General features: G+C 31.9%; 1 protein-coding gene across 3 annotated transcripts in view; it reads right to left on the bottom strand.

Moving 5' to 3' along the window:
- LOC118184006 (fanconi-associated nuclease 1-like) overlaps nt 1–19554 on the bottom strand; it is a 119258-nt gene that overhangs the window by 7719 nt on the left and 91985 nt on the right. For 2 of the 3 annotated variants that reach the window (XM_085817747.1, XM_085817748.1), the window contains 3 exons: nt 11153–11352; nt 5020–5115; nt 3281–3409 (listed from right to left, as the gene is read on the bottom strand). In XM_085817747.1, the coding sequence (XP_085673873.1) occupies nt 3281–3409; nt 5020–5115; nt 11153–11352 (425 nt within the window). Of the gene's footprint in view, nt 1–2737; nt 3154–3280; nt 3410–5019; nt 5116–11152; nt 11353–19554 lie in introns of those variants that run through there. The other variant, XM_085817749.1, reaches the window with a different exon arrangement.

Raw genomic sequence — 19554 nt, 5'->3', positions numbered from 1 at the left:
CAATTAAACCGCATAAAACTCAAATCAATAGCAATATCACAAAATATTTAAAAACAGCAGATCTTCAAAATTTCTTCTCACACGCTGGAGATAAAAATGTTTTTTTTTATGCATAGTGTTGCCATTGCTCCCTTTGAAATCATTGAGTTTGTTAATCAAAAATTTATAAAATCTTACCAGATATGAAACAGAGAATAAAACAAATTCAAAATTTGGCCTCAAGATGCCCACATTTGGTTGGAGATTGTGTTATTCAAAATTTGGTGGCTCTATGTACTGTTGTTTTTTCACAATGCAAAAACATACATACATTCATACAGACTCTTCATTGTTTACTTTCTTTAAATATAATACAAGACGATAATATTTGGTGGCAACAATTTAAAAATATATGTAATTTAAAGTTAACCAACACAATTTGCAGTTTCCAAACTAATAGCCCTTCTGGGCTAATGCTCCTTTGGGCTAATCAAGACATCATGCATATATGCATTAACCTAAAGTGTCTATTTATTATTTTTTACTTTGTAATTTTTTTTTACTGTTATTTATTTATTTACTTTTCCCCCTTTCTGTTTGGGGGAAAAAGTTTTATTAATTGGTTGTTGCTTTGAAAGACTGAACTGATTTCATTCATATTGAAATGTTTTTATATTTTCTTTCCAGGGGTGCATAGGACATATAAATTTTGCTTTGGCCACAGCCTGCTCATCTGACAGGCTTGGGCCACTAGAATGGCCTATAAAACTTGCTTCTCTGTGCTTGTATTAATACAAATTGTTTAGAACTGCACATAAGTTTTTAATATTGCTTGCATGCTGTTTTTACCATGTAATATATATTTGGGAGGCGTGTTCGCATAGTTGAAAAATGATGCCTATTCAAATTTTGCACTCAAAAATATCACTAGTAGGGCCACTATGAACATGGATCAAATCATGTTTGCTTTAAACATACATAGTAAATTTAATGTGCTTTACTTAACTTTCAAATTGGGCATCATGAGCAAGATTTGAGACAAGACTGCCTTTAAGGAGACAAAGGCACTTACTGAATTTGACTGAGGCCATATAACAGGACTGCTAGAAGTATGATTTTCGTTTTACAATATTTCAGAAAGAGCTTCAGGAATGTATTCATTACGCATGCAAGTTGGAAGTAGTAGTCTCAAGAAGTCCGAGATCCAACCACAAAAGTGCCGTCACTCAAAGGGAAGAAGATGACTGCATGCCTGTGGCACATCAGACTGCATGTTCAGCAAACATTTCAGCTTTTGTTGGCACCACAGTAACAAAGCAAACTGGAACTAAATTGATTACTTGAGAGATAGCTCCTAGCCAGATGGCTTGTGTCATTAAGTCCAAATCACCACCATCTGTGACACTGGTGATGTGAAGCTAGAAATCTTTAGAGTATGGAGAAGAGATCTGTTGTGTTCTCAGATGACAACCATTTCTGTCATAGGGCCAGTGTTGGCTGGGTGTTAGTTAGAGGGAGGCCATGTGAGTGCTTGAAACCAAGTTGTCTATGTAGTAGATACATTGGATCTAAACTAAGAGTTATGGTCTCGGAAGCAATTTTCTGTCAGTAGGTGCACTCTCGGTGTTATCTCACTTACCTTGACAGCAAAATTTGTACATCAGTGAATTTTTAACAGGATACCCTCATAGTGTTGCAATGTCAATATCGAGCATGTATGGGGCATGACTAGAGGACAAATCCAGCATTATCCTCAAATAGCACAGACTACTGCTGACAATGCAACAAGGATGGAACTCCATCCGATAAAATGACACAGCACACTGCATGCTTGCTTCATTATGACAACTACAGCAGTTATTAACCATTTGACTGCTACACGGCGCAAAAGCGATGCATTCATTTGTCTCGAAAACCGTGATGCAGTTAGTTATTTTAGAATACACTCGTGTTACAAAGTAAGCGTCAGGTCAGACTATGTACGTTCACACCCACGGAGCAACAAAGACACACTGAAACTCGCAGTGCGTTTTCGAGACAAATGAACGGTCAAACGGTTAATGTACCACCATTTCCCATTTAAAATGGCTTCCCTCATTCATATTTTAACCTGTGACCTTGAAACACTAATCAAATAAATACATTATGTAGACAAATGCTTTGCCTACATTTAATTACTTTAAACTGATTTCTTCTTGGTGTTGGAATTTCATTTTCCATCAGTGTGAGTGTTTATATATACATACACAAATGCATTAATAAACCCTTTGACTACTAATAGGACATATACGTCCCACTAAAACTTAAAAAATTACTGCTGGGCTAAAAAGTACCTAGAATCTCCTGAATGTTGGGGATCATCTTCCAATAGTTGGAAAATCAAGATGCTTCTGTGTTTGTTGTACACAAATAAACATAGAGAAAAGAACAAATATGAGTTGCCCAATATGTGATGTTGGATTATGCAAAGAATGCTTTTTATCTTGTACAATACCATGTAAATCTATTTAATATAATAAAGTCTTTCAGAATAATTAATAGGTGTGCTTACAGTAAGTCGATTGCTACGTGTGGGACATATACATCCCACCACTAACTATGGGCCGGGACATATTTTTCCCAGCTTCTGGCTTGAAAACCATTTCTCAAAACAAAATCCCAAATGCTAAATTAACCTTATTTATGACATATTCCCCCCCCCCTTAGATAGAAAACAGAGTAAAAAAAAGTTTCTTTTTTCTTAAATTCATAGTCAAAGGATTAATATATTTACTCTAATTTTATTTTTTAAAAAATCCAGCTTTTAGACTGTGTATTTAGCCTACATGCAATTTGAGTTTGAGACTACTGCTGCAAGTTAAAAGATAAAAATATATATATATATTACAAGAAAATATGAAAATTATTGCATAAAGATTACACTCAATTCTACTCAAACAGCAATGTGTCATATGCTTAAACATATTTTTCTCAAAGTAACAATTTTATAGATTTATGTTTTTATAATGGAGATGATACAATTATTATAATATTCCTGTTATGGAAATTCCAACATTGGTATCTTTCTTTCTTCTAAAGGCAACTTTCCTAATTGCTGTTTATATTTCATAAATCTCTTCCTTACAGCATGAAGCATGACACACCACATCGAGACACATATTCATCCATTAATTACTGTTATAAAATGTAAAGAATGAAACAGGTTTTAACTACATATATTATATATATGTATATATAACAATAGTTAAAAAGCATAATTTTTTTGGCATAAAGTGCATAATTTATGTTTATAGTTACTTACTTTGACTAATAATGTTTCAGGATTCCATACAACAAGATCAGGAACACCGCTTCTTGTGAATCTAAAATCCCTGGCAAGCCTTTCACATATGCCACAAAGTAGATTATTACCCATACAGGCAACTAAACCCTGTCATGAAATGATAACAGCCAAATTAAGTATAAATTTGCTATAATTAATGCAATTTCAAATATGGGTTGGAATATAAGTCATTATATAATCATAGTCTACATGGATGTTGTTATGTATTTTGCTATAAAATAATAGTGTTTTCGAACTCTGAAACATGCTCTTTATTTTTATTTTTCAGTTAAAGGGGGGAAGAAAAGAAACTGCTATTCAAATTACAGTTATTTTATTAATAACTTTATTATAATTCAGACAGGTAGAAAAATTTCTATTTTGCTTGTAAATAATACATTATAACAATTTGAAAAAAAAAATTAATTAATTAATTAAGTGGCCATGCAGTTCATCAATGTCTAATGTCACCACTGTATTTATATTTTTTCTTTTTTCCGTTACAGAAAACTCTGCCATGGTGATTTTACTTTAATTATCTTATATAGAAAGAGAACAAACATATACATAGTTACAAAATATAAAAACTTATATATTCAACTTACAAAAAACTTACTCTTTAGAAAACATAAAAAACTAATTGACTTAGCACTGTAAATTAGAAACTGCCAAGGTACTTCTACATTAAAAAAATAATAATAAAAGTTCTCAGTGTGTCAACTTATTCAATTAATATCTTTAAAACGAGTGCTAAAAATGATCTCTTATTCTTACAGTACCTGGAAATATTCTTATATACGAAATTATTACAAATTATTACTTTCTTACTATGATTTTTATAGTTTTCTAATTTGCGACAACTGAACATTTTCTCATGTTCTTATTTCATAAATTTGTATTACTAGTTTCAAATGTTACACAGAACCTTCTCAAGCTAGAAAAGTAAAAATGATGATAGAGAAGCATATGTTCAAATGATAGCAATAGACAAAAAAGTACAAAGTTCCAACTAAGAAAAAGGAAACAAGCCACAGGCACCATTGAAACTGATACTGAGAAAGCAAAATTCGAAACAAGTAGAAACACTGAAAGAAGAAACAGCTGGCACGAAATGGCAAACAAAGCACAATAGAAGACTGTAGCAAAAAATAAACAGCTCATCTGATGCTAATCCAATTATCTTCTGTGTACTAAAACAATACACAGAAGAACAATTCAAATTCATAAAGCTTATACCGACTCTTGTTGCTACAGTATCTTTAACATTTGTTCTTCAGTATTCGTTCTCATTACAATATATGCATTTTTGCTTACACATTGTGTTTCTTATAGAATTCTATATCAATATAATTTGGCATTGATAAATAAAAAATCAGCTACACAATAAAGGTACATTAATACAGCAAAAAAATTTTGATCCATTTTTTTTAGGCATTGCTTTAGTAGTTACTGCAACATATTTAAATCCACTTTTAAAAAGCAGAGTTTTTCTGTCCTCTGATCAATGAAATTAGTTCCAATATGATATTACTTTCTTTAAATAGTTAAACTCTGATTTTTAATTAAATTCCTTAGACTTAAAAAAACAAACTTGGTGAGTACTTCCCAATAAATATAAATTCATAAATACTACATAGTCTGACTATATAATTTGGACAAAAGTCATGTGTAACATGTCAAGGAAAAGAAATTTAAGTATAAAAATTGCTAGGTATTACCATAACATGCTCAACATCTGTAAATCTGTCCCATGACACAAGAGACGATTTTCCAAAATGGTTTTCCCAAGTTGTTTTGACTATTTCTTTTATATCCTATGAAATTTGAATAACACATAAAGGAAATGCAAAACAGAAAATAATGAAACAGCTTTAAATTTTAGATTCAAATTTTAATAATTAAAAACAAGTAATAAAAAAGTAGTTTAAGAAGAGTTTCATTTCTAAGAAAATGTGTTGTATACTTTTTATTATTAATGAAAAACTCAGCATATATTATGTTATAATGTACCAAAACAGCATAAATAAAAATATCTGAAACATTTAACATTCAAAATCTTACACTAAATATAAATAAAACAACAGAGAATTAAAACTATAATAACACAGAAATTAATATATACAGCAATAAAATAAAGACAAGATATACATCATACATTTTTAAATTAAATCTTTCAGCTAAAATGCAAGAGATTCCTAAAGCATATAATTTTATATTATTAAAAATTTATGTATAGAATTTTAAATTTTAATGAGACATTTAATATGGAAAGGCAGATCAGTGGCTAAAAGACTAAAGATATAAAAGAATCAGATTCCCCTGGATTCCATTCCTGGAAGGTAAACAGATTGGCTGCATAAATTTTTATGGTATTATTTGTGTAAAACATAAGTACAGCGCAGTTTGCTTTAAAAGTCTCCATAAACAGTTAGCCGTAGTGTACTTTGCTACTATAAAAGAATCCTGTATTATGTAAAAATAATAAATGCAGATAATCTTAAAGAAACAATAAGCAATAAAGCAAATCAATGTTTTATGAAATTATGTAAAAAAAAAGCATAATCTAATATTTTTAACTAATGCAAAATCTATGTTGATGTTTACTCAGACATAAAGTAGTAAAAGATATTTATTTTATAATAATTTATTTATAGAAGTCATTTTGTTAGCATAAATTTAGGTATTTTGCATAATGAAACTCGAAAGGCATACGAAACAAACGTGCGCCAAGGTATATGTTGGCAAGAGAAAGTAAAGCTCGTGTGCAATGCAGTATATTTGATTTTCACCCTAGCTACTTGTACCTGGCCAAAGGTCTAATCCAGTAGTACTTTCTTCTCTTTCAGGTACGATGGCAAAGTATATTCCTGTTTATTTTTCTTATTGCCTAATATAGGTAAGCCTGATGATATTTAGTACTGATGATAATTCTATGTAAGTTATTCTTTTGAATACTTCAATTTTAATGTCCGTGAAGATTATTACTTTTTGTTATGCTTAAGTTAAGCAAAATTATCCTATTTTATTAAAGATTTCGTAGTTAATCTTTTGACTTATGATTCTTTAATTCTGTGCTTGAGGAAATGTACTCATTACGCCTTCAGTGCTAATGTTCAACCAACAAAAGATTATGAGACTGAGAAAGTGAAATTTTGTAATGTTGTAAGATTCCAGGGGCATAAAGTGTTAAAATTCTTTGTTGAAAAAAAAAAACTAGTTACAAAGTTTATAAGAATAATTGTAACAAATAATAATGTCTATTCTAAAAGAATCAATTTGTATAGAAAAATTAACAGATGAAAATTATTCAGTGTGGAAATTTAAAATAAAACAACTTCTAATAAAAGAAGGTTTAGATGATGTTGTATTCGAAAAAAAAACCCAAAACTGTTACTGATATTTGGTTAAAGAATGATCGTAAAGCTAAAGCTTTAATGTGTCTAAACATTTCGGATTCGCAAATTATCCATGTATTGCATAGTAAATCTGCAAAAGAAGTTTGGCAGAAGTTAAAATGTGTCCATGAACGTGTAAATTTAACAAATAAGTTATTTCTTCTTAGAAAACTATATTCCATTAGATATAATGAAAGTTCTAAAATGCAGGAACATATCAAAGGAGTACTAAAGTTGGCTGAAAAGCTGCGTAGTATAGGTGAAGAAATTAAAGAAAATAACTTAATACCAATACTACTATGTTCTTTACCAAATTCATACAACTCCTTAATAACTGCAATAGAAAGTAAATCGGAAGCTGAATTGTCGCTAGAATATGTTAAAAACAAACTAATAGATGAGTATTGTAGACGTGTGGAAACTAAGAAAGTTCAAAAGTATGATTCAGTTGCTTTAAAAAGTAAAAGCGAAAATAAACCAAAGTATGTTACACAATTTTGTACTTATTGTAAGAGAAATAACCATACGATAAATGACTGTTTTCATTTAAAACGCAACGCTAGAACTTCCCCGAAAACAGATGTAAATAATAGTAAAGTAAGAAATTATTCTCAAAATTATAAAAGTAATGCATGCCAAATAGCAAATACGCAAAGTGTAGTAAACATAACAAAACTTAAAGAAAATAAGTATTTTAAAAGTATTGAAACTGAAAATACACAGATTCAGTTTAATCAAGTTCTAAAAGTGGAAAATAAACATGAAAACACACAAACGCAAGAATGGGTTATCGACTCAGGAGCCTCATATGACAAGTGATAAAAAATTTTTCTCTCAGTTAAATGACTCTAATAAACAAATAGTAACTGTAGCCAATGGTGCTAAATTAAATTCTTATGGTATTGGTAAAGGTTATTTTAAAGTTCAAAATTTAAAGGGTCAGGTTACACAAATAAAATTGGAAAATGTATTGTATGTACCAGGTTTAGATAGTAATTTACTTTCTGTTCAATCTGTTACCAATAAAGGTTGCATTGTTACATTTGATAGTAATAAGTGTTACATAAAGCATAACAATATACTCGTAGCCGACGGCAACGCTCAGCAAGGTTTATATAAATTGATCGTAAACCCAACTGATGAGAAAGCATACTTAACTAATAATGTTTCATGTTCAAATATGAACTGTATACTAAAATGGCATCAAAGATTAGGCCACAGAAATATAGATGCCATAAAAACACTTGAGAAAAATGATTTGGCAGACGGCATTAAACTTGGCAAATGCACTCATAGTGTGGAATGTTCTACTTGTGTAAAAGTGAAACTAACTGAAACACCTTATCCCAAGACTAGTTTTAGATCTAAAAATCCACTGGATTTGGTGCACACAGATGTGTGTGGGCCAATTGAAGTCAACAGCTTAGGAGGGAAAAGATATTTCATAACTTTCATTGATGACTATTCGCGTTATACTCAAATTTATTTTATTACTTCAAAAGATGAAGTATTTGACAAACTTAAACTGCATCGACAACAAATAAATTTAGAAAGAAAATAAAGGTTCTCAGATCCGACAACGGTACAGAATACTGTAACGAAAGTACTGAAAATTATTTAAAGAAACTCGGCATTTTTCACCAAACTTCGGTTCCTTATTGTCCGGCACAGAACGGCGTCGCAGAAAGGAAAAATCGCTCTTTAATAGAAATGACAAAAGCTATGCTAATAAACTCTAAATTACCGAAAGGATTCTGGACTGAAGCAGCAGCTACTGCTGCATATCTTCAAAATAGGTTACCAACTAAAGCCACAGATAGAACACCATATGAATTGTGGAATGGTAGAAAACCAAACTTAAGTCACTTACGAGTATTTGGCTGTACAGCATTTTATTATGTGAACAAACAAAAGCGGCGTAAATTCGACGACAGAGCCGAAGAAGGAATATTCGTAGGATACGATTTACGAAGTAAGGGATACAGGATTTATGTAGGTGGAAGAAAAATAATAGTAAGTAGAACTGTTAAATTTTCAGAAAACGCGTCTTTACCTGACAAACTTGCAGAAAATAATGCTGAAGATTTAGAATTAATTCACTTCAATAACTCGCAAGATGATGAAGAAAATAAAGAAGAAACATCTCTTGGCGATGATTTTACAGAAGATTCAAAAAGTTCCGAAGAGTTAATTAAATGTGAAGAAAATGTAGAAAGAAGGGTTTCTAGCAGATCAACCAAAGGGGTCCCACCGGAAAGATTCTCTTATAAAGCAGAAGACGAAGAATCAATCTTACTTAAAATTAAAGATCCAGAAAGCTTTGAAGAAATTCTAAACTTACCAAAACGTGAACAAAAAAGCTTGGATCAAGGCTATGCAAGAAGAAATACATTCTCTAAAAGAAAATGAAACCTATAAACTTATAGAATTACCACCAGGAAAACATGCAGTAGGCAGCAAATGGGTGTTTAAGACAAAATATGATGAAACTGGTAAAAATATAAAATACAAACCACGCTTAGTAGCCAAAGGATTTACTCAAAAGTACGGCAGTGGTTATGATGAAACTTTTTCACCAGTAGTGAAACACACTACGATAAGAGTTTTCTTAGCATGAGCAGCGTATAATAATGCCAAGGTACATCAACTAGATGTTAAAACAGCTTTTTTGTACGGCAACTTAAATGAAGAAATATATATGGAACAACCAGAAGGATTCGTGGTTCCGGAAGAAAGACATAAAGTTTGTAAATTACAGAAGTCGATTTATGGTCTCAAACAAGCAGCTAGGTGCTGGAATGCAGAAATTGAAAATACACTGAAGAATTTGGGGTTCAGTCAAAGCAAAGCAGATCCGTGTCTTTTCACAAAAGTGGTTCGTGATAAAAGAATTAATTTAATAGTGTATGTTGATGACATCCTAATAAGTTCTACAGAAGAAGGACTAATTCTTCAAACAATTAATGATTTAAAGAAATGTTACCAAATAACGCATCTTGGTGAAGCTAAATATTTCTTAGGCATGGAAATAAATCGCAAGGAAGATGGAAGTTATCTCTTATAACATAAAAATAAAATAAATCAACTTGTCAAGCAATTTCAACTTGAAGAAGCGAAACCCACTAGCACACCAATGGAAACGAACTATTATAACCTAAACAAGGAAGAAAATCTCCTAACTTCAAATGATAAATTTCGCCAAGCTATTGGAAGTCTTTTGTATATATCGTCTATCACAAGACCAGATATCACAGTTTCAACTCACATACTCAGCAGAAGGTGTAACAATCCACGTCAAAAGGACTGGAATGCTGTTATAAGAATCATTAGATACTTAAACACGACAAAGAACCTATCCTTACAAATTTCGTCGAGTGAAGAACCTAATATTACAGTTTATTCAGATGCTGATTGGGGACAAGATATTGAAGATAGAAAATCTACATCAGGAAGTGTTATTTTATTAGGAAGGAACTGTATTTCATGGTTTTCAAGAAAACAAACTTGTGTTTTTTTATCCTCAGCAGAAGCTGAATATGTTGCACTATCGCAAGCTACGCAAGAACTATTGTGGCTATTAAAATTAACAGAAGATTTCAATCTACCCCAAACTCTACCAATAAAGGTATTTGAAGATAATCAGTCTACTATAAGACTTGTAGAATCTGAAAAATTCAGTTCACGCACAAAACATATTGATACAAAAGTTCATCATATACGCGACTTGAATAACAAAGGAATGGTAAAACTTGCTTATCTTTCAACAGAAGAAATGGTTGCTGATATTATGACTAAACCAATTCCTAAAGCTAAATTTCAGTTTTGCCAGAATGAATTACAATTGGTATGAGTTTCACTAGCAAAACAGGGACAATGTTAGCATAAATTTAGGTATTTTGCATAATGAAACTCGAAAGGCATACGAAATGAACGTGCGCCAAGGTATATATTGGCGAGAGAAAGTAAAGCTCGTGTGCAATTCAGTATATTTGATTTTCACCTTAGCTACTTGTACCTGGCCAAAGGTCTAATCCAGTAGTACTTTCTTCTCTTTCAGGTACGATGGCAAAGTATATTCCTGTTTATTTTTCTTATTGCCTAATATAGGTAAGCCTGATGATATTTAGTACTGATGATGGTTCTATGTAAGTTATTCTCTTGAATACTTCAATTTTAATGTCTGTGAAGATTATTACTTTTTGTTATGCTTAAGTTAAGCAAAATTATCCTATTTTATTAAAGATTTCATAGTTAATCTTTTGACTTATGATTCTTTAATTCTGTGCTTGAGGAAACATACTCATTAGGCCTTCAGTGCTAATGCTCAACCAACACATTTGAACAGTTTGCTTAAATAACATTTTTATTTTATTTTATTTATTTCTACTAATTTCTATTAATATTTAACATTTCTAAGGATTAGAATTATAAAGAATGTTATAACAGAGTTAATTACTTCTGTTGTTGATAACCTTATATTCTCCAAGTGGCTTAAAATCTGTTTTTCTCTGGTATGGAAGAAAGAATCAGAATTTAAATCCAATGGATGCGTTTGATAAGGACTAATAAACACATCTGGTATACTCCCATCATAAATAATATCCCAGAATAAAAGAGCATATAAAGAAATGAATGTTGAACCTTCACCATGAACACCTAAAAGTAGAAAGAAAACAGTATATTAAACAAATCATATAAATAAAAGATTTACTATGCAGAATTTCCATTACAACAGCAGTGCAATAAAATGGCATTTACATCATCAAACCGGTATCTGTTTTACATTACAGACAATAATGCATAATGTTAACTCATAATTTTGAATAAAACATTTAAATCCAGTCAAGTGCTAGCTTTAATAAATAGATTAATGACACTTACAATTAGGCAAAATTCAAGGCTCAGATTAACAATTAAAAAAAAAGAAGAAGAAAGAAAAGAATACAAATTAAATTATGCATTTCAAGGAAGAGACAGGCATACAAGTACTCTTCTTCATGTTGAAAAAGTATTGTTACATAGATCACCACATATCATTTAAACAGGAAAAAATAAAAGAAGTACAAAATTAAGAAAATCTGCAGAATACCATTTATTAAGCAAAGGTAAGGTTCTTAAAGTGAGTAAACAAGAGATAGATTACATAAAATGTTGAGGAAAAACTAAATTACAGTTAAATTTATTAAGTAATTAAATTATTACCTAATTTGATATTTTTCCGTTTTGAAGACCATAAAAAATTGCAGGGAAAATGTTAGCAAAAATGCGCCAAATCTAGCAAAGGTGCCCAATTAGCAGCGCACCAAATCTAGCGTATGCGCTGATTTCAGATTGCGTACGTTTATATAGTTCTATGTTTCTTAAGACGCCATCGAAATACTAGTTTCATTTTTAAATTCTTTTTTGATATTCCATGGATTTAACAATTTGGGAATTGCCCATGACGAAAAGTCTGCAATAGAATTTTGGTTAAAGTGCAGAATCACCCACTGCTTGATGCGTTTTTAAGAATTGCACATACTCGGTATCCACGTACACATCGATCTATTTTCACTTAAAAAAAAAAAAAAAATTCCCAAAATTGCATAAAAATGGCACTGCGCACACCCTTGACTTTATTTGTGTACACATCGACATATTTTTACTTAAAATGTAAAAGAAAATTGACAAAAATCCAATTGTTTTTATCCTTGTAAAAAGCGGCAAACAAATAAGTGAGCGATTCTGCACTTTACCAAGAATTTTTCAAAGAAAAGGCATCATTCATTATAGAAAATTATGTTTGAACAACCAACAAGATGAAACTATGCTTTAGCAATAACTCGGTAGCGAAATAGCGATGCAGGCATTCATCCATTCAGTTATGTTTAGTAATTTTTATATAAATTATAATAATGATCTGAAATAGTTATTTACTCTTATCCTTCCATTCAGTCATGTTTAGCCTTTTTTATATAAATTATAATAATAAAAAAGTATTATATGAAATAACCCTTTCATCTAAATTAAAACATCAATCTTAAATAGTTATTTACTATTATACTTTCTTTCTTGCGTTAGGGTTGCCGCAATTATTTTTGGCAGTTCTGGCATCAACAATAGTTTGGCGATTTTTTACGGCCCTAAAAACCTAATAGTACTCATAATTTTAATGCATGCTTGCCAACCTATGACACTCAAAAATCAGAAGATTTTTTTAAGAAATCAGATTTTTCACAATGTTAAAAAGACTTTTTAAATGATAAAAATATAGTTTTTAATAATGAATTAACTTTAAATAGTAACTAATTCTTAAATACAAGCAACATAAAAATACCTTACACATAAAAAACATTTTTATTACTTGCACCATTTAAGAGAACAAAAAAAAAAAAAAAAAAAAAAAAGACACTTTAATCCGTTTTTGTACAAATGTTATAAACAGTGGCAGATTTTGCTTTCTTTAAGAAAGAAACTTCATAATTTTGTTCATAGCAATTGCCACGTAGGCCTGCTTTCACTAATAAGTTTTTCTAATGTGTGATCACTAACATTAGATCTAAATTTAGTCCTCGGTTTCGTAACAACACTGAAAATCCTCTCATACTCTGCATTACTATGGGGAACTGTTAAGATGGCCAACATAATTCTAGACAGTTCACTACATTTTAAAATTCCATCATTCATTCTTTCAGTTTTCCAATTAAACTCCACTAGGTGTCAATCCTAGTTGATTTTATAACTTCATCCAAGTTTTCTAATTGTAAACTGCTGTTATGCAGCTGTTTTTTTTTTTTTTTTTTTTTTTTTTTCCCTTTGAGAACATACAGACTCCCCATGCACCACATATGTACAACACGGGGCTTACAGAAGTAAGTTAACTAGAACATTAAAGGTTACATGTATAAATAAACATTAAAAATTACATGCATAAATAAAGCGAACAAAAGCAGAGAACAGCAGTCTGGACTTCACGAAAACAGATAAGTTCACTGGCCAAGTCACTCCGAACATTTTCAAATCGTTCTGTAAGCATAATCTAGGGCCATCAAATGTAGGGCACGAGAAAATCAAATGTTCCACATCCTGAGGAACTCTTTTTGAACATTCACATAAATTGTTTGATCGTAGATTAAAACGAAACAGATAACTTGCAAATTTACCGTGACCAGATAAAAACTGAGACACTTTAAAATTTAACGAGAGGAAAGACTCGGAATTCAGTCTATGGTAAATAGAAAGAAGGAACTTTTGGGTGACTTCCGCATTACAAGATGAAATGTATTCCTCATTCCACACAGCTAAAAGCTTTTTATAATGAAAGGACTTCCAATAACTCTTTGGAATGCTAATGTTGATATCAATGGGTAAATTTAAGGCATCTTTAGCTGAGAAATCAGCTCTTTCATTTCCGTAGAAACCATGATGAGCACGCACATAAGCAAAGCAGATATCAATACCTCTAATTCTAAGTGAACTAACAGTTACTAAGGTTTCGATAACTAATTTATCGCAGCTGGTAATACTGTTCAAAAGTTGAAGAGAAGAAAGAGAATCAGAACAAATAAGGTACTTTGAGGATGTTGTCCCATGATCCTGGATCCATTTGACGGCAAGATAAATGCACAGAAGTTCTGCTTGAAAAACTGTACATTCATTCCGTATACGGTGTCTAAGAAAACAAATCTCGGAATGGCCTTCAAAAAGAACAAATGCAAGGCCAACCTTGTTGTTCATCTTGCTGCCATCTGTAAAGAAAACCATATGAAAATTTATTTCAGCAGTCTCTTTATAATCGCAGAAATTTATGGGTTCTAAAGAAGCGGGATGAGGAAGATCAGTGAAGGGGACAATTCCATTAATACAGTCTTCCGAAGCATGAGTTGCCAATGACTCAAAAATATTATTCTTATATGCAATTTCAAAATCAATAGGCGGAACTCCTGCAAGAACAAAAGTAGCCTCATAGCTTAAGGTTCTATAACCACTAATAATACGAAAAAGAATTCTCCGTTGAATCTTTCTTAAATTTCTTTTGTTAACCTTCTTGGCAAGAACATGTTCCCAAGCACGACAGCCGTACGAAATGAAAGGTACAATACACTGCTTATACATGAGTTTCTTAACATCGTAGCTTACTCCAAAAGTATTTTTGGCAATTCGGTGAAAGCCATTAATAATTTTTTCACATTTAGCAGAAAGGAATTCAATGTGCTTTTTCCATGTTAATTTTTGGTCAAGAATGACACCAAGATATTTAACATTTTCTACAAATTCCAACGGAGAATTATCGAGCATCAAAGAAGCAATATTTTGTTCATCAAACGTACTGGGAACAAGCATAACTTTACTTTTTGAAGGATTGAAAGTGAGTTTATGAGAAATCGCCCAACTGGAGACAAAATCTAGAACTTCTTGTGCTCTCAAAAGAATGTTATTCAAAATCCTTCCTTGGAAAATTAATAGTAAGTCGTCTGCAAACGCAATTTTTAAACAACCGTTGAGATGACTTAAAAGATCATTTATGATTATGTTCCAAAGAGTAGGTCCGGATACAGAGCCTTGAGGACAGCCTTTTTCTAGAGAATAAATCTTAGCTTCGTTCCCAAGCTGAAGCTCAGCAGTCCTCTCGTTCAAGAAGCTTTTAAGAAGGTTATAGATATTATGTGGTATACCAGCATCTTTTAAAATTTTTAAGATAGATGGCCACCAAGCATTATCAAAAGCTCCTTTGAAATCCAGGAAAATAAGAAGTGTAGTATACTTCATTTTCTTTGCACACTGCAAGATATTACAAAGGCGAATAATGGCGTCTTCAGCGGACTTCCGAGGAGTAAATCCGAACTGAGAATCATTATAAAAGCATTTTTGTCTCAAATACCAATTTATTCTGTTAATGAAGAGAGTTTCAAGACATTTTCCCAAAGTAGGCAAAAGACTAATGCATCTAATATTATCAAGATAAGGGGTTCTTGTATCTAACGTTTTAGGAATCAAAACAACCTGAGCTCTCTTCCATTGTGCTGGAAAAACTGCTAATTGTAAACAAAGGTTGAAAAGTTTGTGTAGAAATGTGCTATCCACCGCATGAAAGTAATGTATCATTTCATTAGAAAGAGAGTCAAGCCCAGGTGATTTGTTCTTCTTGAGATTTTTAATAACACTGTTAACTTCTGAAGTAGAGAACAGACAGTCCATAAAAGAAATATAAGGTCCATCGGACTCAGTGCGCATAGTTCTATGAGAATTTCTATCATCACGCGCATTATCTCTTGGTAAATTCTTTGTCATTATAGCAACAATTGTATCACTCAAACTCGAAGTAACACTGCCATCCGGGAGTTTAATTCCCGAAATCTCAATCCTTTTCGCAAAATTGGTCTTGACCCCATACTTATATATAGATTTCCAGACATTGTGAACAGTAATAGTTGATAGAAAATTTCTCCACGACTCAAGCTTAGCATTAGCTAATTTAGCCTTGTACTTATGCCGCAATTCGAAATATTTAATTTTATAAATATTTTTAAGAAGACAGTTTCTTTCTCTTTGGAATCTACGCCTAGCAGCATTTACATGCTTTCTATAACAATCAATTTCCTTATACCACCAAGGGACCCCATTCTTCTTACTTTTCTTCATTGGAATTGAAAGTAAAGCACAATTAAAAACAACGGTAGAAAGTCTGTTTACAACATTTTCTAATGCAATACAATCAGATCAACTGTTAAGAAGGATATTCAAGTTACACAATTCTCTCTTACAAAGTTCAGTAAATAAAAACCAGTTCGCTCTTTTTAAATTAAAAGTACACAAATTAGAAGATATAATCGGACGGCATAAAACAAGTTCAAAGATAATCATTTTATGGTCAGAAAGAGAATCTTCCTCAGAGATATCCCAACCTTGAACGTATGGCAGCAGTCCTAAGCTACAAAGCGTAAGGTCAATATAACTCGAGCCTTGCGTGGAACAGAAAGTAGGTCCGCGATTTTCATTAAGTAGAAACAAATGATTCGCACTAATAAAATCACTAAGTTTCGCTCCCCTAGCATCAGTAATAGGACTATGCCAAATCGCTGATTTGCTATTCGAATCCATACCACATAAAAAATTGCATGGTTTCTTCATCGTTAAAATTTGTGAAATTTTTAATAGTTCTATGTCAATATTAGTTTGGGGCTCGAAATAAGCGGAACAAATAGTCAAGTCAGATCCATTGATTTTTATATCTAGAACAACAGTATTATAAACTGTATGATTTAAGTCCAAAAAAGGAGAATTCTGGTTGCGAACAATAACAGCAGACTTGACAACTCCTGCTTCGGAATCATAGTAAACTTTATATTTTATTGGAAAGCCAGGAAGAACACCTTTATAAAAGTGCGGCTCCTGAATCAGTGCGACATCAGTGTCATTTGCCTCCATATATAAAATAAGTTGCTGAGTAGCAAGTTTTGATTTGTGCAAATTTATTTGTACAAAAGAAACAGACAAATTGTCGGACTTACCCATAATAAATTTTTGAAGCTGCAAGATTCATCATAAATGTATGGCTGGGGCAAGTTCCAGAAAATGGCTTATGATTTACATCAACTTTCTTAGTTGCATTTTTCGTCTTTTTATTAAATCTTATGCAATTAATACACACTTGCACTTCTTTTTTATCACATTCTGAGCTCTTATGCTCACCAGAGCAGCAATAACAAGCCAAGGGATTTCTGCAATCAAGACTTCTGTGGTAGCCTAAACATTTAAAACATCTATTTAAAACAACAAAATCTTCAGCTTTACACATATTCCACATCACTTTAATACGCCCAGAATTTAAAATACGCTTGCGCACAGAAGGATGAACCTCAATAACCACGCTTCTCTCACGTTGAAACTTTTTTAAAGTAAAGCGAACTTTAACGTCTTTCCAAGTCTCATCACTCACGGTAATTTCAGGATTTTGTTCTTCAATAATTTTTAACAGTTCATCATTACTAATGCTGTTTGGCACATTTTTAAGTAAAACTGTAGGATATTTTCGTCTTGGAATAGAGGGATTCAAAATAGATGAGTCTTCCTGCAAAGCAGTAAACAGTTTTTCTTTATCATATCCCGAAGCACATTTCACCATTACTTTATTGTTATGAACTGTTCGAATATTGCTAATTCCAATTTTATGTTTCCGAGGGTTGATTTCAGCTTTAAGGAGCTTTTTAACTTCATCAGATGTACAGTTTTGGGCACTCACAAAAACACAGCAATCTGAATCAGTCTGATTTGTCCCAACAGATGGCGCCACAGCATTAGCATACGATTTCGTTTGCATGACTGAATTCAATAAGCTTTCTTTACAAGCTTCACGAAAATTTACAGATTTAACATGCTCAACATACCTAGTAATCAAACTTTTAATCTCACCCAAAGCCTTCTTCGCATCATCACGAATCTGCGGATTCATATTGCATTTCGATACGATGGCCGATTCCACCTTTTGAAGCTCATTGTCCAGAGCTGCATAGAACTCGTCACCATCACAATCCGCCATGTTGGCGTACTCTGTTATGCAGCTGTTGGAACTGTTTCAATTTTTCCTTCCTTTTAGAACTCCTTTCAAGATAATAATAAATATCAACAATGTGTTCATCTACATTTATTGGTAAAGAAGCTGCAACTTTTTCAGCTGCAAAATTTAAGAACTGACAGGTGCATCTCATAATCTGAAAATCTGAATTTTCCTTTCTTAAGATGCCTGCAAGACCAGCCTTCAAGCCTACTGGTGCATTATCGGCGCCAAGTGCTAAGCAATTATCCAGAGGGCCTGCATTTTCTTTTAAAGTTTTAATAATCTGATGTGCTATATTAAAGCCTGTCAAATGTCCTTCTAAAGCGGGGAGAAAGTAAACTGCAGATTGTTAGATGAAAAAAATAAAAAGTAAGATTGTTTAAATGAAACATAAATCACAATGTAAATGATAGAACATAAGTAGTTTGACAACAGCAACACACTTCCTGCCGTGGCCATATGCCTGCTCCTCCACAAAAACACCTACTTATTCCAAAGCAGTTCATTTTTGTACACTTTCTACAAAGAAGTTGGCAGACTAGAGTCATAAAACCATTCTTTCATCACAGCACAGTCCTCTTATTAAAATCCATGTATTAAAGATGAAATTTATCTCAAAATCCCAGAAATGAGAATGTAAAACGAAAAAAAAAAAAATTCTATCTGAATGTCTTCTTATTTTACTAATTTAATTTAATTTATTTACTTTCTTTGGAATTTCTTTCATGCTTTATTAATTTATTAGTTATTTGCATTTTATCTACCTTTCATTATCATTTTCTCTCTTTACTAATAGATCCTTCTGTACATAAGGACCTGTTGTAAACACTGGAGGATGTTTATTGTTATGAACATCACACGAGATTTAGCAATGTCATAGAGTTATTTTCTCAGGCATCAGCTCTTGATGGTTCTGTAAAGTCTTTTTACAGTTGCACAGCATTGTATAGCATTATTTGCATCACCTTGTTCCAGCCATTTTCAAGAAAATATCTGCTCTCAAAGGGGGAAAAAAAAAAAAAAAAAAAAAGGATTCAGCATAATAACGATAATGTTGCAGAGGAATGCCTCCAGACTATATGTGGAATACAGAAGGATCTATTAGAAAAGAGAGAAAATGATAACAAAAAGTAGGTAACATGCAAATAACTAATAAATTAATAAAACATGAGAGAAATTCCAAAGAAAGTAAATAAATTAAATTAGTAAAATAAGAAGACATTCAATAACTAATTATGATGTGGATGGTAACCAGAAGGATTCTAAAATTCAAGGAAACAAGTGCCTCATTCTTCCAAAGAATAAAAATGAATGCAAAAAGC

The sequence above is a fragment of the Stegodyphus dumicola genome, chromosome 5 (assembly GCF_044657685.1).
Source record: "Stegodyphus dumicola isolate Sdum_Otavi_A_Nest chromosome 5, ASM4465768v1".
In the NCBI taxonomy this organism is placed as follows: domain Eukaryota; kingdom Metazoa; phylum Arthropoda; class Arachnida; order Araneae; family Eresidae; genus Stegodyphus; species Stegodyphus dumicola.
This window is presented reverse-complemented; position numbering and strand designations above follow the sequence as displayed.